Genomic DNA, 27,005 nt, shown 5'->3' on the forward strand with positions numbered 1-27,005 from the left:
ATTGGGCACATGGTTAATATAAGATAATCTCCCTATGTTAATATCAGTTGACGAGCAAGCCTGATTTAATCTGCAGTGAGTGTTCCCCTTTACCACACAAGCTCATGTAGTTACAGGTTCCCAGGATCAGGCAACAGTATCTCTGGAGGTCATGGTTCAGTCGATCACATCGTGTAAGGAAGAACTAGTAGACATGCAGCAGGCACATCCACTTCTATCCAGAGGCACCTGCTGATACCCAGACAGCCCTGCATCCTCCTGGAGCAGCCAGGGGCAGCTCTCCGAAGCCTGGGTCTGGGCGAATTTATGCTCTTATTTTTCCACTACTGAAATAAATCTTCTTCAGTCAATATCTTCAATAGAGATTCAAGAGAGAGCACTCAAAAAAGTGTTATTTCTACAGAAAATTCATAGCTAAGCCTGGACCCTGTGTTCTTCTGTCTCGATGTTGAAGGCTTTCTCACTAAAAGGCATGTAGTTCATTTCATAAGATGGGAGGAGATGGTTTCTGAAGGCAGCCCTGGGTGGATCAATTTAGTAACTCAAAGAAGAATGTTCTCAGGCACTGTGGCCCTAGGATTTTTCACGATTGTTGATTGAAAGAAATAGTTTCAGCTTTAAAAGCTGTTTTTTCCCTGATCTCTACTTGTGTGTGTGTGTGTATGTGTGTGTGTGCTCAGTCGTGTCCGACTTCGCAACCGCATGGACTGTAGCCCGCCAGGTTCCTCTATCCATGGAATTCTCCAGGCAAGAATACTGGAATGGGTAGCCATTCCCTTCTCCAGGGGATCTTCCCCACCCAGGGATTGAACCCAGGTCTCCTGTATTGCAGGCAGATTCTTTACCATCTAAGCCACCAGGGAAGTCCAAAAGGAGCAAGAGAAATACTTTAATATCAAGCAAATATGCAGGATGCTGAATTGGACAAAGGGCAAGAAGGCAACACATAAAATACATGTGCACGTGGTAAACACTTGGGAGGGAATTTACACAAGTGAAAACCATGGGGCTGGGATAGTGGAGGGATATAGAAAAATTTTTTTAATTTCTAAACTCTCCTTGGAGGTGTGGGCCTTACGGCTACAGTTCAGAAAAGAGAAGGGGGTGTTCCAGGAGCCAACTTACACACAATGTAACCTGTGAGTGAGTCCAAAAAAGATGCAGAAAGAACAAGACTCACCTAGCAGGAAGAACTGTCTTCAGAGTCAGGGAGCCCTGAATTTGAATCATAATCCTGCCTGTTCTGTGTCACATGACTCCAGACAAGGTGTGGGGCTGCTCTGAGCTTTCATGTCACCAGGGCTGGTGAGAGAGACAGAGGATCATCTTTCTGGAGGGAACACATCAACTGAGCACAGGAAAGAGCTGGGCACCTGGGGGATGGGGGTGGTTACATAGCTGTCTCTCCACTAGGGACATGTGAATCTCATTTTACAGGTGAGGACACAGAGAGGCAACAGAGTTCAGGAACATGCCCAGGGATGTGGTGGGGCACGGCCAGCTGCAGGCTTGGCAAGTGGGTCCCATGTGGCGGTCGAGGGATGTCACCATTTCACAGAAGGGCCCTGGAGTAGGGCTTGGCAACCTCACCACCAGAGCACGACTGCTTTGTTTGCTTTATGATACTGTTTTTGTTCAGTCACTCAGTCATGTCTGACTCTTTTTTGGTCCCATGGACTGTAGCCCACCAGGTTCCTCTGTCTATGGGATTTCCCAGGCAAGAACACTGGAGTGGGTCGCCACTTCCTTCTCTAGGGGATCTTCCCGACCCATGGATTGAACCTGGGTCTCCTACATTAGCAGGTGGACCTTTTACCACTGAGCCACCTGGGAAGCTATAGCAAGAGTTGACACTCGTTACTGGAGGTAGTTTTTTAAGTCACTGAATTAGCAAATCCTGAGCTGTTGCTCCTTGGGAACACACAAAGCAACAAAGCTCCTGTGAACCCCTTGTCACATTTTCATCACCACCATACATAACTTTGTCTCATGTGTGTTTCAATTTAAAGACATATTCTTTTTTTTCATTCACTGAACATATTTCATTTGTCTTTTAAAAACATTTTTAAAGCCATGATGCAAAATTACTAGAAGTTTCTATCACATGACTATAAATATGCAAATTTTTATTATTTTTTAACTTGAAGTAGAGTTGGTTTACAATGTTGTGCTAATTACTGCTGTGCAGCAAAGTGATTCAGTCATATATATATATATACATTTTTACCATTTTTATCATACGATATTGAATATAGTTCTCTGTGATATATAGCAGTAAAGAATTTTAACATGTCTTGTTAACTCTGTCAGAGGAGTTTGTAATCTTCCTCAGCTTTTCTCGTCACAACAAAAATTTGAAGCGACGGATGGACCAGCATTACAGCCCTCAGGCAGACCAGTGTTACACCCCTTGGATGGACCAGTGTTACAGCTCCGTTTTATTTAGAAAGTAAAGGAAAATACATCCTCGAGGCATGAGGGCATGTCGACCCAGAAGATGAGAAGAGAAGAAAGGCCCCCGGCCCAATTTTGGCTCCTCTTTTTATGTTTTTTCCTCCCCTTGGGCCTGCCCTATGCAAATTGGGCTAGCCAAGAGAGCTGTTTGTTTTACCTGAGGTTCTCACTCCAGTCCTTGGACCTTCCTTTGTTCTATTTTCATGGGCTTTTCCCTTCCTTGCTTTTAGCCACTGCCATTCTGGACTCCTTTTTCCTGTTCTAACTACCTAACAATTCAATAATATCAAACTCACGCAGAAATCTGGGGGTAATCATGGAAAATTATTTCCCCAAAGCTCTTTCTGCCCCAAGTTTCCAGCCAACCTGGTTATGATCACAGTGTGTGTATGATGTCATAGCCTTGCTCCTGTTTAACAAAAGCATTTCCCATGCTATTGCCAGTTATGTGTACACATCATTTCCAAAAACTTTATGTGAAGTTTTTATTTCTGATATTAATAATTCCATTTTCTCCCCCATACCCCCTGAAAACAAATTCAGCCAGATTAATGGGAAGAGGTAATGGAAGTCATGACAGTACTTAAACATGTCAAGGCTACGCCACAGTGCGTTTAACCCAATACCTATCACTGGACAGCTGAACTGTCCCACTTTCACTGTTATAAACAATACTGTTATGAACATCTTTGTGCATAGTGATCTTTCCAAATTTCAGGAGATTTCCTTAGAGACATTCCCAGGGGCAGAGTTCTTGGATCCAAGGCCTTTGGAGGCCTCAGATACAAACACAAGAGAGCCATTCAGTAAGTTGGAGCAGTTGAACCCTCATGGAGTGTCTGAGAGCCTTTCTACAGAAGCCTTGCTCATTAAGGAATCACTGCTTCATCTCATCATCCTTATTAAAGAAACCCTCTGAAAATCTCCCTGAGAGCCTCTGATCAGCAGGACCTCCCACAGGGTGGCCACACTGAGCCAACATGATTCCAGGCTGAAGGGAGTTCTGTGGCGTCTCATGGCGTTCACATCCCCTGTGTTGGGGCTCAGGCCTCCTTCAGACCCCAAAGGAAGTCGGGCAAACCTGATGACACAGGTGCCTGAGATGCTGACATGGCCCTCCCAACTCTTAAGGAGGCAACAGTGCTGTCTCTGCCCCCAACTGGCTTTTCCTGAATGTGCTCACCATGTTAGCTGGAGTTCCTGTATGTTTGCTTGTTGCTTGAAACTAAGGCAAAGGAGTCCCAAGAGAGATATTCTTACCAAAAAAAAAAACCATATATAATTATGTGTACATATATGTGTGTGTGTGTGTGTGTATATATGCTGCTGCTAAGTCGCTTCAGTCGTGTCCGACCCTGTGCAACCCCATAGACGGCAGCCCACCAGGCTCCGCCGTCCCTGGGATTCTCCAGGCAAGAATACTAGAGTGGGTTGCCATTTCCTTCTCCAGTGCATGAAAGGGAAAAGTGAAAGTGAAGTCGCTCAGTCGTGTCCAACTCTTAGCGACCCCATGGGCTGTAGCCCACCAGGCTCCCCCGCCCATGGGATTTTCCAGGCAAGAGTACTGGAGTGGGGTGTATATATATATATATATGTATATATATTGTACAAAAGACTTCTTTAAAAAGGAAAAAAAGGAAGGATTACCCTAAAGGCTAAGCATCTTGTCTCATAAGGGATGTAAACTTGATCATTGGGCCCTCTAGCACCCCAACCCAGCCCTGGAAGCCATCTGCCTATCCGGAACCCCTCTCTGTGGGATGCTGGCTCACTCCCAGTCTATAAAACGACACAAAACAAGCTCTCTTCCTTTTCCTTCTGAGATGAGAAAGGATCAAGTTGGTTGGCTCATGCTATGGTAACAATATCATTTTTCAGCCTAGTTAGGACACTTTTGAGAGTGGGCAGGGGTGGGGGGGGAGTTGTTAATTACCACTCTGACTCAAAAGATGTAAACCAGAGCCTTCTATACAAACCAGGACATATGCAAACACTCAGGTGCTTAATCACAGGGCAAAATGCTTGAATGGATGGATGGTAAGATAGTTATCTACTGCCTGCTCTGTGCCAGGCACTGGGGCTGACTCTCTAGATCCTCATACCAGGCTTCAGTGGGGGTTGTTCTTTTATGGCTGGGGGGTGGAATGGGCAGAGAGCCAGAGCAACCTGCCCTGTGCCTCACAGACCAGCAAACCCCTCTCCAAGTGATAGTCGCTCAGTCATGTCCAACTCTTTAGGACCCATGGACTGTAGCCTGCCAGGCTCTTCTGTCCATGGAATTCTGCAGGTAAGAATACTGGAGTGGGTTACCATTTCCTTCTCCAAAAAAACTCCTTCTTGGCGAATAATAAAACTGAGCACCCAAATGAGCAGCAGGACAAAAAGCACTCCCAGAGAATTCCCTGGAAGCCCAGTGGTTAAGACTCTGGGCTTTCACTGCCAGGGGCCTGGGTTCAATCCCTGGTGGGGGAACTAAGATTACATAAGCTGTGTGGCCAAAAATAAATTAACTAATTAATTAAAATTTTTTTTCAAAAGTGCTCCCAGAGGCCACTGGTGGGGTCAGGAAGGGCTGAGGCCCCTAGGACGCTGCACTGAAACGCATTCAGATCCTGGAGCAGTTTTCTAGGTCTGAGGTCAAGAGGTTTGCAAATGCCTCCAGCTGGGCTGAGTTCTGTTCCCAGGAGCTGGGGTAGAAGGTTCGCAGTGCAGGCTGATCTGTGAGTGACTGAAAGCTCCATGCAACCCTCACTGAAGGAAAAACTCCCCACCTCACACAAGCTCTCAGCAGGACAGATCCCCAGCTGTCTCCTTCTGTACCACCTAGGGACCACCCACAAAACAAGCCATGCTGAGTTTCCAGCCTGCCCATAACCCAGACCCAGGAAAGTGCTGGGTTCTGATGAGAGACACAAAAAGGAGAGAGACAATAGGGGTGTTAGTGACTCAGAGACAGCAGGCCCGCCTGGAGAGGAATCAGGCCATGTGGGCAACACATGAGTGCCCTGGGGGACATGATTCCCCCAATTATTTCTAAGCCTAATTGCTGTTGCTTGGAATGAAGAGTTTTGTGGTTTGTGAATCAAGAGGTAAATTCTGTAAGCCAGAGGGAAGGCATGGACCCATGGGGATGATGGTAAGATTTCCACATCAAAGCCAGACCCTGAACCCCTTTCCATCTCCTCTCCACCTTCCACCATCAGGAATTTGGGTCCTGGCCACTCCCTCTTTGCACCCCCAACCACAGCTGAGAGCCTGACCTGTCCTCTCCAATGTGGGCATTAACCCAGCCAGCCTCGGGAGCATGGCTCCTAGTGGAGCTTCTGCCTGGAGTATACCTGGCACCCCGTCTTCACACAGGCTGTTCCTTCTGCTCAGCTTGCCTTTCCCCCTCTAGGCAGCTGGGGAACTCCTTCCTGTTCAGCCTCAAGGCCCAGCTCCAGGCAGAAGGTCTGGAGGGGCAGCGGCCAAGATCTGTGTGAGGCAGCGTGGTGGGTCTTCCTCTCATTTTTCTCTAAACTCAAGAAGTGTTGTTTTTGAGAAAGAAAAAGATTACCTGTGATGATGACTAGAAGGATGCCAAGTGGGACTTCCCTGGCGGTCCAGTGGTTAAGGTTCAGCGCTTCCACTGCAGGGGGCACAGTTTCAATCCCAAGTCACGCACTAAGATCCAGTACAGCGTGACACACGGCCAAAAAAAAAAAAAGAAGAATGCCAAGTCCCAGGTCAGAGTCATCCCTACTGTGAAACTTACCTTGCCAAGTCCCAGGTCAGAGTCATCCCTACTGTGAAACTTACCTTGCCTCCCCCAAGTGTGGTGTCTCCGCCTCTTGCTTTTTGGGGCTCCCTCTGTGGGGTGCCTTCTGAGCCCCTGTGCACTTTTCTCAGGACACTGATCACAGTGCATGACTGTGTGCATATCTGCCATTGCTTGAATTACATCTTCTGCCCACATTGGCTCATAAGAGCATGGACAGCGTCTTTCCTCTTTTAAAAAACCAACTTCATCAAGATATAATTTCATATGATAAAAGGCATCCATTTTAAGTGTGCAGTTTAATGAGTTTTGGCAAATATATACACCCTTGTAACCAACCATCACAATCAAATTACAGGACGTTTCCATCATGCCTCCTACAGTCAGCCCCGTCCGCACCCTGGCAGGCCACTGAGGGTCTGTTTTCTGTCAGTGTAAATTCACTCTGCCAGGTCTGGAATCTCAGATAGGTGGAGGCATGCAGCATGTCCCTTTCTGTATCTGGCTTCTTTTCCTTCACATAACGCTTTCGAGATTCATCCAGGTTGCTGCGTGTCTTGGCGGTTCTTTGTTTGTTGCTAAATCCCTTGTATGGACATGCCACCATTTGTTACACTCCATCTGTTCGTGGACATTTGGGTTGTTTCCATCTTTAGTCATTATGAGTAAAGCTGATATGGACATTCAAGGACAATCATCTGTGTGGACATAAGCATTCATTTCTTTGGGTAAATATTGGGACTGGAACTGCTGGGTCACGTGTAATAACTTTTTAAGAACTGCCAACCTGTTCTCCAAAGAATCTGTACCATGTAACTCGTCAGCAGCAGGGGGAAAGCGACAGTGACTGCATGCTCTCTCCACCACTGGAGACCATGACTGTGCGTCTTCATGCAGAGTGGCATCCTCAGCCCCTGGCCCAGTGCTGCTCACCAAGGGCACCTCATCCATCTTACCCAATGCATGTGTGAATGCACTTTGCTTTTGTCATTTTGTTATCAATTCTAAACTAATGTTTATTCCACTTCCACTTCTCTGGGTGTTTTAAAATCTTTTGTTATTCTTAATAATTGTACATATTGTGCAGGATCAGGGTACAGAAATTAGAACAGTAATGGAAAACACAATTTTAAAATTATCCCTTCTTCTCTCCATCTAGAGATCCACATTCCAGGCTCCATACTGGGCCCTGGGAAAACAGAGATGAATAAAACACACTGACAGGGGGCTTCCCTGGTGGCTCAGTGGTAAAGAACCCACCTGCCAATGCAGGAGACACAGGTTTGATCCCTGGTCTGGGAAGATCCCACATGCCGTGGAGTAACTAAGCCTACGAGCCACAACTATTGAGCCTGTATTTGAGAGCCTGGGAGCTGCAACTACTGGACCCACAGGACCTAGAGCCTGAGCTCAGCAACAAGAGAAGCCACAGCAATGAGAAACCCGCACACTGCAATAGAGAGTAACCTCTGCTTGCCACAATTACAGAAAAGGACACACCGCTACGAAGACCCAGCACGGCCAAAGATAAGTGGAAAAATAAATAAATAAAAATTATTTATATTAAAAAAAAAAAAACACACACTGGCAGTCTGCAAGGGCTCCACTGGCTCTAGCTCCTTGGATAGAGCTGGCTCTAGCTCCTTGGCTCTAGCTCCTAACATGGGGTGAGTCAGAGGAGATAGGTACACGGGGGAGGCAGTTAGGAAAGCCTTCAAGGGGCAAGAAGGGAAGGAAGAAGGGACATGTGGGGGTCCTGGTGGAGAGTGGTGGGCCAGAAGTGGGCTGCATGGGGGGCTGGGGCTTCCCAAGGCTAAGGAGGATGCTCCCTAGTTGGCCCCTGCAGCCCCGGCTCCTCCTGCAGCCGCAGGGCACCAGCTCAGGGTGAACCCCAGCCCCTGGGTTTGCTGAGATTTCCATGCTCGGGCACAATCTCCCCAGGAGCTTACAGCCACCTTTGCTAGCTCCTCCTCCTCCGGGCCCCAAGCATGGAATAACCAGGTGGGCTGACTCCATGGACATCTCTTCTCTAGCTACTCTCTCTCCTTTACTGCCCAGCCAGTCTGCAGGCTCTACAGGTCACCCATCCAGCCCTGAGATTCATTCCTCCCCCAAGCCCTGAAATCTCCCCTGGGCCCCAGGCCTGGGTGTCCACGGTGTGGCTGCCATTCTTTCCTCCTGGCTGTCTCCCGGGCATCTGTGCCCTCAAGGGAACTCTGGACATTCCTGCCTCCAAACCTGTCCCTTCTCCATTCTTTCCATCCCAGAAACGGGCACCACCATTTGCTCTAATCTACAACCAAGGAATCATTCTTGATTCCTTTTCTCCTCCCCATCCACATCTGATGCTAAAGCTGAAGCTCCAATACTTTGGCCACTTGTTTCCAAGAGCCGACTCATTGGAAAAGACGCTAATGCCAGCAAAGATTGAAGACAAAAGGAGAAGTGGGCAGCAGAGGATGAGATGGTTAGATAGCATCACTGGCTCAATGAACATGAATTTGAGCAATTCCAGGAGACAATGAAGGACAGGGAAGCCTGGTGTGCTGCAGTCCACAAAGAGTCAGACATGACTTAGTGACTGAACAATAACAGCCAGCAACTTCACTTCTGGGTATGTGTATATATATATATATATATATATATACCCAACAGTTAAAAACAGAGACCAGAACCGATATTTGAACACCCATGCTCATAGCAGCATTATTTACAACAGTCAAAAGGTGAAAGCCACCCAAGCACCCTTGGACAGATGGATAAACCAAATAAACCAAATTCCATCCATGCAATGGAATATTACTCAGTCTTGAAAAGGAGGGAAGTTCTGACATGGATGAGCCTTGAGGTCATTATGCTCAGTGAAATAAACCAGTCTCAACAGAACAAATGCTGTATTATTCCACTTATATAAGGGACCTTGTGTAGTCTTGATCATAGAGACAGAAAGTAGGATGGTGGGGGCCAGGGGCTGAAGGGAGAGGGGGTGGCGAGTGGGTGTTTGACAGGGACAGAGTTTCAGTTCAGGAAGATGAAAAGGTCCTAAATGGATGGTGATGATGGCTGCACAACAGGGTGAATGCTACTGAACTGTACACTTAAAAAAGGTTCAAAAGGTAAATTTTATATTTTGCCATAATAAAAATTTTATTCCCCAAAAAGTATATGTCAGCTCTTGTTACTTTCCTGCTGGAAACTCTCTGATGACTTCCCACTACTCTATGCTGGACCACCAGCCTCTCCTCTGGGCCCAGACTGCTCCCCCCAGCCACCAGACACCAGCCCCCTCCCCTCCGCTCCCCACAGGAATCTCTGGAGCAGCTCTGCAAGCTGCCTGCCTGCTGGCAACCATCACCATGGTGGGCTCTGGTTTGCCCACATTAGCCCTGTATTCAGGCCATTATCTGTAATGACAGCTTGGCATAATTATATTTTTACAATTTGTATAATTATATTCTATTGAGCTAAGTGATCATTATTATCTTTATTCAATATTTATTAAGCACTTCCAGCCATGCAAAGCAAAATAAGATGTAGCTTCAGCTCTAAAAAAATCTTCCTGCCTAATTCCATCCCAAATTCATTTCAACTTCAGTTTTCCTCCTCCTTGGAGACAGCACAGGGAACTTCTATTTTTTTTTTTTTTTTGGCCTGGGGCTTTACATGTATATCAGCTTTATATTATACAAGCTTCTCTTTATATCATACAAACATCTCAGTGATGCTCAGGTAGCAGGTGTGATCACCCTCAGCTTACAGGGGAGGAACGTGAGAGTCAGACTGGGGGAGCTAGTAATTTAGGTCCTTGTGATGGTAAAGTCTTTACCACTTCTCTCATGCAATGTGATAGCTTGACTTACCAGCAAGGGCTTATTTCTTTTCCACCTTATTTACATCTTACAAGCCAAACACTGTGCCAGTCCAGTAGGAGAAACATGCACAAACAGATGGCTCTAAAACAATGTCCTAAGTGTGGGATCACAAAGTCAAATGCTTACAGGGGTCAAGCAGGCAGTGGAGATGATGAAGGAGACAGGTGAGTGATAGAGAGTGCTGGAAACTGTGGCAAACCCAAGAGTATGTGACTCATCTAATGACAGCCACCAACTCTGCCATGAAGCAATGTGGGGTCATGTCCCCTGACCTTCCCACTCTTTGAGATGGATTTACAAGTGAAATCTCCAGAATTTTAAATGTTGCCAACGTTGGCAGATACTGGTTGTTCTCTAATCTACAATCATTCTTTGGCTCAAACCTCACCTCCCACATCCTTCAATTTTTGTCAGTGGGGATCAGATATCCTTTGATCACAGGAAGATAGCCCTAGGGGTTAAATCTTAATTGGTATAAAGCAATCCTAGCAGTCTCCTTCTCTTCCGACAGTAATTGGTCTCAGGGTGAATCAATTCTGACAAATAGATGTAAGAGGAAGACCCCTAAGGAGATCTTCTCTTCCTTAGGAAAAAGACAAAGGCTTGAGACCTAACGAGCAAAGAGCCTTTTGCTTGTGGCCCTTTCCTCTTATTCCTGTCTAATGCAGTGAAGTCTGGAACAGCAGCAGCCCTTTTGGAACTATGAGGCAATAAGCATGAAGCCTAAAACCAACATTCCAAGAATGACAGAGCAGAAAGATGGAAGGTCCGTGATGATATCCTTCCTGCATCAGCTCCAGATGGGGCCATAGCCACCATGCGTAAGCTCAATAGAGCAAGCACTGGGCAGCGCCAGAGAGTGGCTGCAGAGAGAGAGCAACTGATGTGCACAAGTGAGGCATTCTGCCACTTGTTTACCAGAGGCCTCCCATGTAGGAGCCCTTTGGTGGGCATGCACACAGGCTACACTTACCTTCACACCTCTCCTCATTTTGGCAAGCTCACCCACAAACCCCTTCCCCAGACGCTTTTGTCTGTAAGTCTCCAATCTTGTTCTTTCCAAGCTCCTAGACCACCAGTTAGCTGCTGCCCCTGAACTGCTGTCGATCCTGACCTTTGGCTTTCTCTCTGCCCAGGCAGGTGGCCCTCTAGGGGAGCCCCTTCACCTCTACCTTTCAGGCACACTGGGTGAACCTGCTTGGCATAGCATTCCCAGTGTGCCTGGTGCCAGCACGTTTACAAAGCAGTCTATTACCTGGGTCCTAGGTTGGCACTCTTCTGCCTACAGAGAATCTCCTGAGGCCGTCGCTGTGGGGAGTCGGGGTTTGGGGCGCGGAGGTGTCCTGGAGTCTCAGCCACCTCTTCACGTGACTTCCTTGTGCTCCGTAGATGTGCTCGAGGCTGGCATCATCACCCACACTGACCTCCCCTGGGCAGTGCGGTGAGGCGCACAGCTCAGCTCACATACTTTTGTGGGGTCCAGTATTGGGGCTCTACCATGTCCAGCAGCAGATCCAGAGCTGTGGTTCAAGTGGAGAGTAGTTCTTTTCAGCAGCTGTATCTCTGCTCCATGCCCGTCAGAATCTGTGCTAGGATTCTCTTCCCAGGACCTGCGCCAGACACCCTACCCTAGATCTGTGGGGTTATCTGGTGAAGGGGTCAAAGAAGCACACTCAGAGGAGGTTCAAGTAATCTTTTAAGGTCAGAGAGCCTCTAGCTCAGCTAAGCAAAGTGATCAAGCCCCTCCCAGCTGTTGGAGTTAAAACACACTGAATCCAGTTCAGTTCAGTCACCCAGTCATGTCAGACTCTTTGCAAACCCATGGACTGCTGCACGCCAGGCTTCCCTGTCCATCACCAACTCCCAGAACTTACTCAAATGCATGTCCATTGAGTTGGTGATGCCACCCAACCATCTCATCCTCTGTCGTCCCCTTCTCCTCCTGTGTAGTGGGAATTTCTAATAATATGCTTTCACAGCCTTGAGAAATTTCATAGAAAGAGCACCTGGAAAAACAGCATTTATCAAGAAACTGTGTTGATGATTATTTTTCATGTCTTTCTTACACTAATAGTCTTGTTACAAACCCCAAGGCCAAACCTAGAAAGGAGTATGACTGGGATCATGAAAGCATGGACCTTGGAACACCAGCTCGTTAGGTATGAACACTGCCTACGCACTTGCTGATTGTTCCCAAGACTATCCCAGAAGGGAACGGCCTGGGGTAAAAACAAGGAGATCTGGACTATGTCAATGTAGTGTCTTGGGAAAGATAGAGCAAAGGAAGTTTTGTAGTCTGCAATCAGGAATAAAAGCTGGACTCAGAGTGGACTCTGCACCTCAGTCCAATAGAGGCTGCAGGTCCCCTGACCCATTGCACCAGATTTCATGTTCTGTTTTCATTCTCATTGCTCGCTCCTAGACCTTTAGGGCAACACTCCTGCCTTCAATCTTTCCCAGCATCTTAGTCTTTTCCAACGAGTCAGTTCTTCACATCAGGTGGCCAAAATATTGGAGCTTCAGCATCAGTCCTTCCAATAAATATTCAGGACTGATTTCCTTTAGGATTGATTGGTTTGATCTCCTTGCAGTCCAAGGGACTCTCAAGAGTCTTCTCCAACACCACAGTCCAAAAGCATCAATTCTTTGGTGCACAGCTTTCTTGATGGTCCATCTCTTACAGTTTGAGTAAGCTCCAGGAGTTGGTGATGGACAGGGAAGCCTGGCATGCTGCAGTCCATGGGGTCGCAGAGTCGGACACCACTGAGTGACTGAACTGAACTGAGTGAACTCTCACACCCATACATGACTTTGGAAAAACCATAGCTTTGACTAGACAGATCTTTGTCGGCAAAGTAACGTCTCTGCTTCTTAATATGCTGTCTACGTTGGTCATAGCTTTTCTTCCAAGGAGCAGGTGTCTTTTAATTTCATGGCTGCAGTCACCATCTGCAGTGATTTTGGAGCCAAGAAAATAAAGTCTGTCACTGTTTCCATTGTTTTCCCATCTATTTGCTATGAAGTGATGGGACCGGATGCCATAATCTTTGTTTTATTAATGTTGGGTTTTAAGCCAACTTTTTCACTCTTCTCTTTCACTTTCATCAAAAGACTCTTCAATTCCTCTTTGCTTTCTGCCATAAGGGTGGGTGTTATCTGCATATCTGAGGTTACTGATATTTCTCCCAGCAATCTTGATTCCATCTTGAGCTTCATCCAGCCCAGCATCTCACATGATGTACTCTGCATATAAGTTAAATATGCAGGGTGACAATATACAGCCTTGACATACTCCTTTCCCGATTTGGAACCAGTCCATTGTCCTATTTCCAGTTCTTACTGTTTCTTCTTGACCTGCATACAGATTTCTCAGAAGGCAGGTAAGGTGGTCTGGTATTCCCATCTCTTTCAGAATTTTCCACAGTTTGTTGTGATCCACACAGTCAAAGGCTTTGGCATAGTCAATAAAGCAGAAGATGTTTTTCTGGAACTCTTTTGCTTTTTATATGATCCAATGGATGTTGGAAATTTGATCTCTGGCTCCTCTGCCTTTTCTAAATCCAGCCTGAATATCTGGAAGTTCTCAGTTCATGTACTGTTGGAGCCTTGCTTGGAGAAGTTTGAGCATTACTTTGGTAGTGTGTGAGAAGAGTGCAATTGTGCAGTTTGAACATTCTTTGGCATTGCCTTTCTTTGGGATTGGGATGAAAACTGACCTTTTCCAGTCCTGTGGCCACTGCTGAGTTTTCCAAATTTGCTGGTATATTGAGTGCAGCACTTTCACAGCATCATCTTTGAGGATTTGAAATAGCTCAGCTGGAGTTCCATTACCTCGACTAGCTTTGTTCATGCTTCTAAGGCCCACTTGACTTCACACTCCAGGATGTCTGGCTCTAGGTGAGTGATTACACCATTGTGCTTATTTGGGTCATGAAGATCTTTTTTGTACAGTTCTTCTGTGTATTCTTGCCATCTCTTCTTAATATCTTCTCCTTCTGTTAGGTCCATACCATTTCTGTCCTTTATTGTGCCCATCTTTGCATGAAATGTTCCCTTGGTGTCTCTAATTTTCTTGAAGAGATCTCTAGTCTTTCCCATTCTATTGTTTTTCTCTATTTCTTTGCATTGATCACTAAGGAAGGCTTTCTTATCTCTCCTTGCTATTATTTGGAACTCTGCATTCAGATGGGTATATCTTTTCTTTTCTCCTTTGCCTTTAGCTTCTCTTCTATTCTCAGGTATTTGTAAGGCCTCCTCAGACAACCATTTTGCCTTTTTGCATTTCTTTTTCTTGGGGATGGCCTTGATCACCGCCTCCTGTACAATATCACAAACCTCTGTCCATAGTTCATCAGGCACTCTTATCAGATCTAGTCCCTTTGTATCTGTTTATCACTTCCACTGTATAATCGTAAGGGATTTGATTTAGATCATACCTGAATGATCTAGTGCTTTTCCCTACTTTCTTCAAGTCTGAGTTTGGCAATAAGGAGTTCATGATCTGAGCCACAGTCAGCTCCCGGTCTTGTTTTTGCTGACTGTATAGAGCTTCTCCATCTTTGGCTGCAAAAAATATAATCAATCTGATTTCAGTATTGACCATCTGGTGATGTTCATGTGTAGAGTAGTCTCTTGTGTTGTTGGAAGAGGGTGTTTGCTATGACCAGTGCATTCTCTTGGCAAAACTCTGTTAGCCTTTGCCCTGCTTCATTTTGTACTCCAAGGCAAAACTTGTCTGTTACTCTAGGTATATCTTGACTTCCTACTTTTACATTCCACTCGCCTATGATGAAAAGGACATCTTTTTTTGGTGTTAGTTCTAGAGGAAAAGGAGTACGTCACGGCTGTATATTGTCACTCTGCTTATCTAACTTATACGCAGATTATATCATGAGAAATTCTGGGCTGGAAGAAGCACAAGCTGGAATCAAGATTGCCGGGAGAAATATCAATAACCTCAGATATGCAGATGACACCACTCTTATGGCAGAAAGTGAAGAGGAACTAAAAAGCCTCTTGATGAAAGTGAAAGAGAAGAGTGAAAAAGTTGCTTAAAGCTCAACATTCAGAACACTAAGATCATGGCATTTGGTCCCATCACTTCATGGAAAATAGACGGGGAAACAGTGAAAACAGTGTCAGACTTTATTTTTGGGGGCTCCAAAATCACTGCAGATGGTCACTGCAGCCAAGAAGTTAAAATACGGTACTCCTTGGAAGGAAAGTTATGACCAACCTAGATAGCATACTAAAAAGCAGAGACATTTCTTTGCCAACAAAGTCCATCTAGTCAAGACTACGGTTTTTCCAGTAGTCATGTATGGATGTGAGAGTTGGACTGTGAGGAAAGCTGAGCGCCAAAAAATTGATGCTTTTGAACTGTGGTGTTGGAGAACTCTTGAGAGTCCCTTGGACTGCAAGGAGATCCAACCAGTCCATCCTAAAGGAGATCAGCCCTGGGTGTTCATTGGAAGGACTGATGTTGAAGCTGAAACTCCAATACTTTGGCCACTTCATGCGAAGAGTTGATTCATTGGAAAAGACGCTGATGATGGGAAGGATTGGGGGCAGGAGGAGAAGGGGATGACAGAGGATGAGATGGCTGGATGGCATCACCAACTCGATGGACATGAGTTTGGGCAAACTCCAGGAGGTAGTGATGGACTGGGAGGCTTGGCATGCTGTGATTCATGGGGTCGCAGAGAGTCAGACACTACTGAGCGACTGAACTGAACTGAACTAGAAGGTCTTGTAGGTCATCATAGAACATTCAACTTCAGCTTCTTTGGCATTAGTGATTGAGGCATAGACTTGAATTACTGTGATATTGAATGGTTTGCCTTGGAAGTGAACAGAGATCATTGTGTCATTTTTGAGACTGCACCCAAGTACTGCATTTAGGACTCTTTTGTTGACTATAAGGGTTACTCCATTTGTTCCAAAGAATTCTTGCCCACAGTAGTAGATTATAATGGTCATCTGAACTAAATTTGCCATTCCGGTCCATTTTAGTTCACTGATTCCTGAAATGTTGGTGTTCACTCTTGCCATCTCCATCTCTCGGACCACTTTCAATTTACCTTGATTCATGGACCTAACATTCCAGGTTCCTATACAATATTGTTCTTTATAGCATCAGACTTTACTTCCATCACCAGTCACTTCCACAACTGGGGGCTGTTTTTGCTTCGGGCCTGTCTCTTCATTCTTTCTGGAGTTGTTTTCCCACTCCTCTCCAGTAGCATATTGGGCACCTACCAACCTGGGGAGTTCATCTTTCAGTGTCATATTTTTTTACCCTTTCATACTGTTCATGGGGTTCTCAAGCAAGAAGACTGAAGTGGTTTGCCAATCCCTTCTGAATCCAGAAAGTGGAAGTGAAAGTTAAGTTGCTCAGTCGTGTCCGACTCTTTGCGACCCCATGGACTGTAGCCCACCAGGCTCCTCCGTCCATGGGATTCTCCAGGCAAGAATATTAGAGTGGGTTGCCATTTCCTTCTCCAGGGGATCTTCCCGAACCAGGGATTGAACCCAGGTTTCCCACACTGCAGGCAGACGCTTTAACCTCTGAGCCACCAGGGAAGCCCTAACTCTCTGGTAAATCAGTTACACTGATACATTCAGCCAAACCTACATTAAGCTCTGTCCACCTGGACTGATGTCATCAGAATCTATTCTCCACATACTCCTCAAGTTTTCAATGATCAAAGCAGTGAGTATGCTGCAATTCTTTCATTGGGTCAACATCTCTGGGCTTTGCTCTTGCTTCCCAGGGGCATGCTGGGATCTGACTGTAGTTATGGACCGGAGTTCATGAGAGGCGTGTCTTGAGAAGGCTCAGCATCCCTGTTCCAGGTAAGCACAGTGAGCTCATTAAGAGGACTTCTAGTGGGTGAGGGAGGAGTGATCTCAGGCAGGCAGAGGGGCCATTTTCTCTGACAAAGAGGCTCAGAGGGATGGGGGGTGGTTAAAGGTTTGCTAGTATCCTCTCAACTGTACTTTTCTAAGTTCAGGACCCCACTCTTACCAATAAACAGCCTAACTTCACAGAAAAGCCCAGGTGAAATTGTGACTCCAATTCTGTGGTAATTATGTCTCAGGTAAGACTACAGGCAGGTCTGACCTTTAGACCCATCAGCCCTGAGGCTACAAAAGATCACGAAAGGCTGAGGGCTTGCTCTGAGAGTTTAGTCAGAGCTTTCAATTTTCTTTCTGAAATCTCCCCATCTCAGGAAAAGCCCATCTCACAAGGCTCCACCACCTTGGGGCAGCCTTGCCTTCAGCGGGTTGTCCACCCAGGCAGTGGCAGGTGATAGCCTAAGTGACTGTTCGGCCAGTGCCTGCTGCCAGGGAGGTCATCTCTGCTCTAGCACAATCATATCATCAGCTCCAGATCCCCATTTCTGTGGGTCTGTTTCCTGTACCAACTACATATGTCTCAACGTTCAATCAGGAAAGCAGAAACTTCTTCAGATATTTCACACAGAGAGGGATTTAAAGCCAAGAAATGACTTCAAGGGTGTGGAAGGGCATGTGCTGGAGCATGAGGGAGCTGCCGCTGAGATGCAGCTTGGAGATGAGGAAGCTGCTGCTGGCCCCAGCCGAGGGCTGGGCCCACACTCCCGCCCAGCCTGCCTGAGGTGCTGCCACAGAGTGGAACCCCACCCCACTGTGCGCAGTGCAGGTGACTCCCTGTCACCACCCCCCACCCCGAATCCCCACCTGCTGCCAACTTCACACAATCCTAAACGATGCTTCCTCCTCCATCTGTGCAGCACCCTCTCACCTGGGTCTCCCAGAAGCCAGCTGGCGGGGGGTTCTGGGAAGCGTAGTTACCTAGCACCCGGGATACAGGTGCAGGTGCAATAGGGAGGCAGCAGAAGCAGCGGGCACACCTGAGAGGCTGTGAGGATACGTGGTGAACAAGAGCGCCGACAACAGAATGATCTGCTAACTCATGTGCTGCTTCTCGTGCAGGGAAGTTCTGAGGACCACAGATTCTTTCCTTCTCCCACTCTTAGGTTCCAAGCTTGTTTCCTTTTTCACAAATGCTGGGCACGTTCCCTCTGTCTGCAGATCTCTGTCTTTGCCCCACTCTTTACTTCTCAAAATGGTCAACAACAGCAATGTGTCCTGCCAATTCCACAGCCTGAGCTTCTCACCCTCCTTTTCTCCTTGAATTCTTCTGGCTCTTTTCATCCTCCAGATGCCTGCCACCCTCCTTCCCAAACTTAACCCATCCTGCTCTCAAATATGCTGAAAGAGGAGAAGCCTGATTAACAAACAATAACTGATAGAGAAACAAAACTTAAAAATGATGCCAGTCTGCTTCCTGTGTGGACCAAGGACCCTCGTGGATAGCCTGTTTGCAGAGGAAAGGCTTTCCTCTGGCTCGGAGCTGAATCCTGCAGGCTGAAACAGCGCCTCCGTCTCTGCTTGGCACAGGGCTTGGTGCCAGCCAGTCACCCCTCAGCAATCAGGATGAGCTTTTAAGTTGGGTCTGCTCCCTAGCTTCAAGACTCTTCCGGCTCTCCACTGCTCTCAGAAAGCAAGCCAAGCTTCTCACACGCCCATCGGAGTGGGTCCCGCCTACCTGGTTCACCATGTCTCCTGTGCTCTCTGCCTCACTTGCTAAGCTCCAGCCACACTGGCCTTTTTGTTCCTCAAATCTGTCAAGGTGTCTTCCGGCTCAGGTGTTTTCCCACAGGCTATCCTGTCAGAGTGCTCCATTCCTGCCTCCAGATCTGACCTTAGGGACTTTGCTGGTGGTCCAGAGGCTAAGGCTCCACCCACCCAAAGCAGGGGCCCTGGGTTGGATCCCTGGTTTGGGAACTAGATCCCACAAGCCCCAGTTAGGATGAGGAGCAGCCAAATAAACATTAAAAAAAAAAAACCTGATCTTAAGTTTCATTTCTCAGAGACACCATGCCATCACTCTCATGGCATTTACCACAGCGGATGTTACTTTTCTTATCTTCCTTGTACTTGAAACTATGCTCTGTGAGAACAGGGACTAGAGCTGTCTTGCTCACTTCCTGTAGCTTTCCTCTGTGCCTAGAAGGGCCTGCCATATACTGGGGGCTCTTGCCCAAGATCTGAGGTCACAGTGGCGAAGATGACACTGTCCTTGTGTTCTCAGCTTTCTCCTTCTAGAGACAAAGCACACAGCAGGTGCTAAAGTGACTGGGTCATCATGGCTGAAGGTAGATGTGAAGACTTCTGGCAGTGCAGACGTCAGTAATCTGGGGCATCTGTGCTCTCTGGCTTCGGCTCCTCTCATTAAGACTGAAGGGCAGTGGTTTTCAGAGCCTATGAAACTTGCAGAAACACGCTCTGTGAGTACACATTTTATGTTTTGTAATCATTGCCTAAGTGACAGGCAGAACTGAATCAGAAAGGTTAAACAAGGTACACTTTTAATCTTCCGAACCCCTTTCATGTGAACTTTGGAACTGAAGCTGATTTGGGGTGAAAGCACCTTGTAGCAGGAACACGGAAAAATTCACACAGTAGTTTAGGCTTCTGCAGAGTGCTGCACGGTTGGCAAAGCACTTCCTCCTCCTCAGCTCGTTTGATGCTCACGGCTGACCTGAGAGGGAGGTAGTGCTGGATGGATGGGGGGATGGCTTTGATCTTTATGCACCAGGCATGTTTACACCTTTTAACAACCCGAGATGGGTGCACTTCTCCTGTTTCATCTTTGCAAATGAGGAAATAGTGGTTTGGAGAGAGTCCTTTGTTGTGAATGGAAAGACAGTCTTATTCCACCTCCCAGCAGTATTCAATCCCGTTGAAACACTATTTTTCAATTGGCTTTATGGACACATAATCTCTTGGTTTTTCTTTTGCTCAATGGTCACTTTCAAGTTTCCTTTGCTGGATCTTTTTTTCATCTCAAAATATTGGGGTAACCCAGGTTATGGTCCTTAGATCTTTGTCCTCTATCTACACTCTCCTCCCAGATACATTCATTCAGGTCCTTGGTTTTAATTACCACCTGGACAATGGTGGCCTGTATTTCACTGCTCCCGCCTGAACTCTAGGCTGGACTAGCCAACTGGCCAGTCAACACTGCCACTAGTGTTTCAAGGAAATTGAGACTTAATTTTCTCTAAACCATACCCCTGCCAAATTTGCTCGCCATGCAGGATTCCCCAGATCAGTAAAGAGCACCACCATCCTTTAACTCAATCCTTTCACCACCATCGTTTCACTTAACAAGACCATGATGATATAAAATTTGTATTTTATGGCAAGACAAGGAAACAATTAAATTTTAAATTCTGTTTGTTTGGGCCTCCTCCTTCTCTCCCTGACATGCAGTGTGCACCCGTATTACATATTCACCACAGCTCCTCAAAGGCAGGAGTGCCTGCTCAACTGTGAAGATCAACTTATTTTTTTCTTTCTTTTGATGCTAGCAATGGAACCTCTTATAAGAACATTGTGCTTTCTCAGCTCTTTAGGGGGTCACATGACTTGCTTTGCACGTGTTTACCTGGGTTGTGTATCCTTGGTGAACTCTATGTAAAACATCAGTATGTTATTTTGATGTACAATCCTCGTCTTGAAAATGTACCTACTATGCCTTCGACTTCTAATAGCTTTCTCAGAGCTTTCTGAGAATCTGCTTCTCCGTTATAATCCTTTGGCTTGAATAAAATCCCTTTTTCTTCTTGATAACTAATTTAATTTTCAGAGACTACTTGTTGGCTCTATCTTCAAATTAGGACCCCCAAATCTACTACAATCTACTATTTCCAGCACCTCTCTCCATCTCTGTAACAGCTTCTTGCACTCTCTGCCTGCTTCCATTCTCACTCCTCTACGGCCTATTCACATATGGCCAGCTGAATATTCCTTGTAAAACTTAAGTGGGGCCTCCCAACTGTTCTGGAAAGAATTCCATGATTTACAAGACTATCTGATCTGGCCCGTGGCTATTTCCTACCATTCCTAATTCACGACACCTTCAGTCACACTAGCATCCGACTCCTCACTTGCCATCACCTTCAACTCTACAATCTCTTTGGCTCCACCTTTACAACCTCTCTATCCTTGCGACCCCTCTCTGGGCTATTCACGCTCAGCAGTCAGAGGCATCTTTCTAAAACTTAAGACATAGCCCATCATCCCTCTGCTATCTTTCAACCACTTCCCATTTTTCTTAGAATAAAATCCAACAGGACCTAGTCCTTGGCTACCTCTCGGACTTCACCTAGCACACCTGTCCACAGAGCGGTCATTTTGCGCTTCTTAAAAGGGTCCTCCCTCAGGGCCTTTGCCTTGCGGCTCCTTTTCCCGGCAGAGCGCTTTCTAATCAGTAGGGCTGTTTTCTCTCCTCACTGCCCAGCCTTCTTCCTTTTTGCCCCAGTTTCTCTCTCCCCACGCTGTTTTCCTTCACGGTATTTCTCAGCATCCCAAGGCCGAACCCTCACCCACGACCGCCCCGGCCCAGCCGGAGCCGCAGGTAGCAGGTCCGCTCCGCGCGCGCAGCCGCGGGAGCAGCGCGGCATCACGGGATTTGTAGTCCGCCCCGCCGCCGCGCCACCCAACACTACAACTCCCACGGGGCAGTGGGACGTCGCTCCTCTACACCGACCGTGTAGGCCGGCCACCTTGCGGCTGGTCGGGGCTGCAGCCGCCGCCGCGGGGGCGGGGCGCAGAGATGGCGGACGTGGTCGTGGGCAAGGATAAGTGCGGGGAGCAGCGGTTGGTGTCGCTGCCCCTGTCTCGCATCCGGCTCATCATGAAGAGCTCCCCCGAGGTGTCCAGCATCAACCAGGAGGCGCTGGTGCTCACCGCCAAGGCCACGGTGAGGAGGGCCGCGCGGGGAGGAGTTGAGGAGCGGGGGACGGCGGTGGGTACTGCCCGAAACCGTCACGCCCCGCCCCGCCCGCCGGGCCCTGCGCGCTGCCGTGTCCGCTTCGGGCCCTTGCGCTGCCACCCCTTTTCTTTTGAGGGCCGCCTCACGCCCCTCTGGCATCGCGCGCGCCCCAGCTCCCGCGCGCGCCCTTCGCCCCGCCCCGCGCCGCCGCTCCCGCCCTCTTTCGCGCGCCGACCGCCTGCTCTTTCCGCTCCCGCCCTCCTTCGCGCGCTCGGCCGCCCGCTCTTTTCCGCTCCCGCCCTCCTTCGCGCGCTCGTCGCCACGCCCACCCCGCTCCCGCCGTCCCTCGCGCGCGGGAAGCCTGAGCTGCGGCGCATTGGCGGATTTTGTGTCCCCTCCTCCAGCGTTACTGTACCAGGGGCCCCACAGCCCTTCCTTTTGTCGCTTCCTGTCTTTTTCGTGGCTTTGGGCCCCAGCTCCTCAAACGGTTCAGGGAGAGGGCCTGCGGCTTCCTCAGGAGGTGCGGCCGGGCCAGGCCGCTGGCCCACGCTGGCCCGAGTCTCCTGGGCCAGTTGTACAGTCCACAAGTCGTGTCCGACTCTTGGCGACCGCGTGGGCTGCGGGACGCCAGCCTTCACTATCCTCCGTAGTTTCGTTGAGTTGGTTACGCCAAAAAGCCTCTGTCGTCCCCTTCTCCTCCTGCCTTCAGCCTTCCCAGTATCAGGGTCTTTTGTAATAGAGTCGGCTCTTTGTCTCAGGTGACCAAAGTATTGGAGCTTCATCTTTAGCATCAGTCCTTCGAGTGAATATTCAGGGTTGATTTCCTTTAGGATCGACTGGTTTGACCTTGCTGTCCAAGGGACTCTCTAAGAGTCTTCTCCAACACCACAGTTGGAAAGCATCAATTCTTTGATGCTCAGCTTTCTTTATAGTCCGGCTCTCACATCCATACATGACTACTGGAAAAACCATAGTTTTGACTATAGAGACCCTGGGCCAGAATTGAAGTTTTAGCCCCCTCTTCAGTTCAGTTCACTTAGTCGCTAAGTCGTGTCCGACTCTTTGCGACCGCATGAATCGCAGCACGCCAGGCCTCCCTGTCCATCACCAACTCCCAGAGTTTACCCAAACTCATGTCCATCGAGTCGGTGATGCCATCCAACCATCTCATCCTCTGTCGTCCCCTTCTCCTCCCGCCTTCAATCGTTCCCAGCATCAGTATCTTTTCCAGTGAGTCAATTCTTTGCATCAGGTGGCCAAAGTATTGGAATTTCAGCTTCAACAGCAGTCCTTCCAATGAATATTCAGGACTGATTTCCTTCAGGATGGACTGGTTGGATCTCCTTGCAGTCCAAGGGACTCTCAAGAGTCTTCTCCAACACCACAGTTCAAAAGCATCAATTCTTCGGCGCTCAGCTTTCTTCACCATCCAACTCTCACATCCATACATGACTACTGGAAAAACCATAGCTTTGACTGGACAGACTTTTGTTGGCAAAGCAATGGCTCTGCTTTTTAATGTGCTGTCTAGGTTGGTTATAACTTTTCTTCAAAGGAGCAAGTGTCTTTTAATTTCATAGCTGCAGTAACCATCTGCAGTAATTTTGGAGCCCAAAAAAATAAAGTCTGACACTGTTTCCACTGTTTCCCCATCTATTTTCCATGAAGTGATGGGACCAGATGCCATGATCTTTGTTTTCTGAATGTTGAGCTTTAAGCCAACTTTTTCACTCTCCTCTTTCACTTTCATCAAGAGGCTTTTTAGTTTTTCTTCGCTTTCTGCAGTAAGGGTGGTGTCATCTGCATATCTGAGGTTATTGATATTTCTCCCGGCAATCTTGATTCCAGCTTGTGCTTCTTCCAGCCTAGCGTTTCTCATGATGTACTCTGCATATAAGTTAAATAAGCAGGGTGACAATATGCAGCCTTGACATACTCCTTTTCCCATTTGGAACCAGTCTGTTGTTCCATGTCCAGTTCTAACTGTTGCTTCCTGACCTGCACACAGGTTTCTCAAGAGACAGGTCAGATGGTCTGGTATTCCCATCTCTTTCAGAATTTTCCACAGTTTACTGTGATCCACACAAAGGCTTTGGCATAGACAATAAAGCAGAAATAGATGTTTTTCTGGAACTCTCTTGCTTTTTCGATGACCCAGCGGATGTTGGTAATTTGATCTCTGGTCCCTCTGCCTTTTCTAAAACCAGCTTGAATATCTGGAAGTTCACGGTTCATGTATTGCTGAAGGCTGGCTTGGAGAATTTTGAGCATTACTTGACTAGCGTGTGAAATGAGTGCAATTGTGCAGTAGTTTGAGCATTCTTTGGTATTGCCTTTCTTTGGGATTGGGATGAAACTGACCTTTTCCAGTCCTGTGGCCACTGCTGAGTTTTCCAAAGTTGCTGGCATATTGAGTGCAGCACTTGCACAGCATCATCTTTCAGGATTTGAAATAGCTCAACTGGAATTCCATCACCTCCACTAGCTTTGTTCGTAGTGATGCTTTCTAAGGCCCACTTGACTTCACATTCCAGGATGCCTGGCTCTAGGTGAGTGATCACACCATCATGATTATCTGGGTCATGAAGATCTTTTTTGTATAGTTCTTCTGTGTATTCTTGCCATCTCTTAATATCTTCTGCTTCTGTTAGGGCTATACCATTTCTGTACTTTATCGAGCCCATCTTTTCATGAAATGTTCCCTTGGTATCTCTAAATAATTGTGTCTCTTGATTTGGTCTAGGTAGGCCAGAACCTTCTGTTCTTACCCTTGGCCAGGTTTCTGCTGCACAGTCTTTAACTTTCCTTGTAATCCATTTTCCAGCCCTGTTAGTTGGGTACAGTGTCCCTAGGGTATGTTGGTCGAAGCTGGAGCTAAAGGAAGTAGGAAACTGAGTAGTTTCGGGATATTTGTACCATTTCATTCTGTAGATATTAAGGAGTTAAGAGTTTTGCAGTTACTTCTTTAATCTCTTATTAACTCAATTAGATGGATTTAAAATAAAACAGAAAGAGAAGACTCATTTCAAGTGGTTGCCTTAGGGAAGGTTTCCAGGTGGAACAGGAAATTGATCATTTTTTACCTTCAGGTTGTTGACTTAGAGTTGTAGGGGGACCACGCTACACAATGTACATTGAATACACAATGTGTGTTCCTTAGCGGAGAGAATTTTTGGATGGTCTCTTACCTCTCTTTAACTGTAAAGTTTGGGCATTAAATAGTAATGATTTATTGTTATATTTATATATTTTTTGTAAGTTAGAAATCTAAAATAAACTTTTAGGAAATTCCTGCTTTCCTGCCAACTTTAATTCAGCCTACTCTCTTCCTGACCTCATATTTCTCCTTTCTCCTTTTATTTCACCTGTAATTTGATGAACCAAGATAATCTACAATCATCTAAACTTAATGTAATTAAAAAGTGAGGTCTGTGGTAAGTTTTCAGAGCACACCTTTCATTTTACTTTTTCGTTTTGTTTTAGGAACTCTTTGTTCAATATCTCGCCACCTATTCCTACAGACATGGCAGTGGAAAAGAAAAGAAAGCACTCACCTATAGTGATTTATCAAATACTGCAGAGGAGTCAGAAACTTTTCAGTTCCTTGCAGGTACTTCACTTTTGAAACATTCTGGTTAAAAAATAGTAACTACAGCTTTTACTCTGCTCTTTTTCTGCTTTCACTGAAATAGACATTTTGGTGCTTTCTCCAGGTGCCACAGTTTACCTGGCACAGGACCAGAGGATTAGTTTTGTCTATTTGAGTATGTTTGTAATGCAGTTTACCTAGAGCACGAATTAAGCTGGCAACCTGCAAAGGGTGTCTGGGTAAGCCGGGCAGGCCCACGCCTCAGACTCCTCCTTACTTGGATGGGGAAACAGAAACCCATCATTGTTGTTGTGGAACAAGCTGTGTGCACCACAGCTAAAAAGAGCTAAGGTGATCCTTGGGGCCAGCGCTGTGTCAGGTGGGTTGGACAGGGTTGCTTCCAGTGGTTACCAGCACAGAGAAGAGCATGGTTTGCTATCAGTGAAATAGAAACAAGTATTTAGCATTAGTCAGGAGACAGTGCTAGTTTCCTGCTATTTCACCCAGAAGTATAGTCTGAAACTTGTCTCATCTTGGAACCTGTTTTACAGGTCATAGCAGGGACTAGCACGTTTTGAAATTTGCATTGCTGATGTTAGCTTTATGTTTTTAAGATATATTACCAAAGAAGATTTTAGCTAGTAAATATCTGAAAATGCTTAAAGAGAAGAGAGAAGAGGAGGAGGAGGAGGAGAATAACAACGATGAGAGTGAGGACGACGAAGCGGAATCCTGACCCCAAAGATCAGCCTGGTGGGGACCCTCCTGGATTAGCACCTTGGCTGTGAAGCAAGCGTTAGTCTGTGCACCCTTCAGAGACTTCAAGTACATTATGTTCTTCCCTGGCTGAGACTGAGTATAATGCACCTCTGCCATAAATAGCCAACAGGAAAGGAACCCAGACAGCAGTCTCTCTTCTCCAAGCCCACAATGCAGCTGGAGTGGGAGGGGACTGCAAACAGGCTGCATACCGGAAGGCACAGCCCATCTGCAGCGCTAAGCTTTAGAGGCAAAGGGACTCTGCTTAACTTTCTAGTTTGAAGATAGGTTTTGAAGAACTTGCAAATACCAGTTGTGTAGATTCACATGTGTATATTTTGAAATTAGTTCTTGTAAACAGCTAGATCCTGTTTTAGCTAAATATGTAGTCTGTAGATAGAATTTTTGTATTTCAAGACAGTTTGGCTTTGTATTCATCCAAATACTGCAGTTTTTTAAACTGTAAAATAAATTTGTCTTTTTTATTAAAAGCTGTATTTTTTTTACATTTTATTTTTAATTGGAGAATAATTACTTTACGGTATTGTGATGGTTTCTGCCATACATCAAGATGAATCAGGTATACATATGTTCCCTCCGTCTTAAACCTCCCTCCCACCTCCCTCCCTATCCCACCCCTCTAGGTTATCCCAGAACACCAGCTTTGGGTTTCCTGTGTCTTACAGCAAATTCCCACTGGCTATCTGTTTTACATATGGTAATGTATATGTTTCACTGCCACTCTCT

General features: G+C 46.7%; 1 protein-coding gene and 1 long non-coding RNA gene across 3 annotated transcripts; one reads left to right on the forward strand and one right to left on the reverse strand.

Moving 5' to 3' along the window:
• Positions 1-6,501: 6,501 nt before the first annotated feature.
• LOC145511247 (uncharacterized) lies at positions 6,502-21,589 on the reverse strand. The gene is made up of 3 exons (XR_014057693.1): positions 20,582-21,589; positions 11,339-11,603; positions 6,502-6,909 (listed from the first exon to the last, which is right to left on the reverse strand). It is a non-coding gene; the product is annotated as an uncharacterized LOC145511247 (long non-coding RNA).
• A 140-nt stretch (positions 21,590-21,729) lies between these two features.
• CHRAC1 (chromatin accessibility complex subunit 1) lies at positions 21,730-26,749 on the forward strand. 2 transcript variants are annotated; one of them, XM_081504133.1, is made up of 3 exons: positions 21,730-21,898; positions 25,394-25,520; positions 25,624-26,749. In XM_081504133.1, exons 1-3 carry the CDS (start codon positions 21,752-21,754, stop codon positions 25,698-25,700), a joined length of 351 nt encoding a protein of 116 aa, XP_081360259.1. In that variant the 5' UTR covers positions 21,730-21,751; the 3' UTR covers positions 25,701-26,749. The 2 variants fall into 2 exon arrangements, with proteins under 2 accessions (XP_081360259.1, XP_081360258.1); XM_081504132.1 differs by having other exon boundaries at positions 26,114-26,749.
• The last annotated feature ends 256 nt before the right edge of the window (positions 26,750-27,005 follow it).

The sequence above is a fragment of the Giraffa tippelskirchi genome, chromosome 6 (genome assembly GCF_054371585.1).
Source record: "Giraffa tippelskirchi isolate mGirTip1 chromosome 6, T2T-mGirTip1v1.2.pri, whole genome shotgun sequence".
Lineage (NCBI taxonomy): Eukaryota > Metazoa > Chordata > Mammalia > Artiodactyla > Giraffidae > Giraffa > Giraffa tippelskirchi.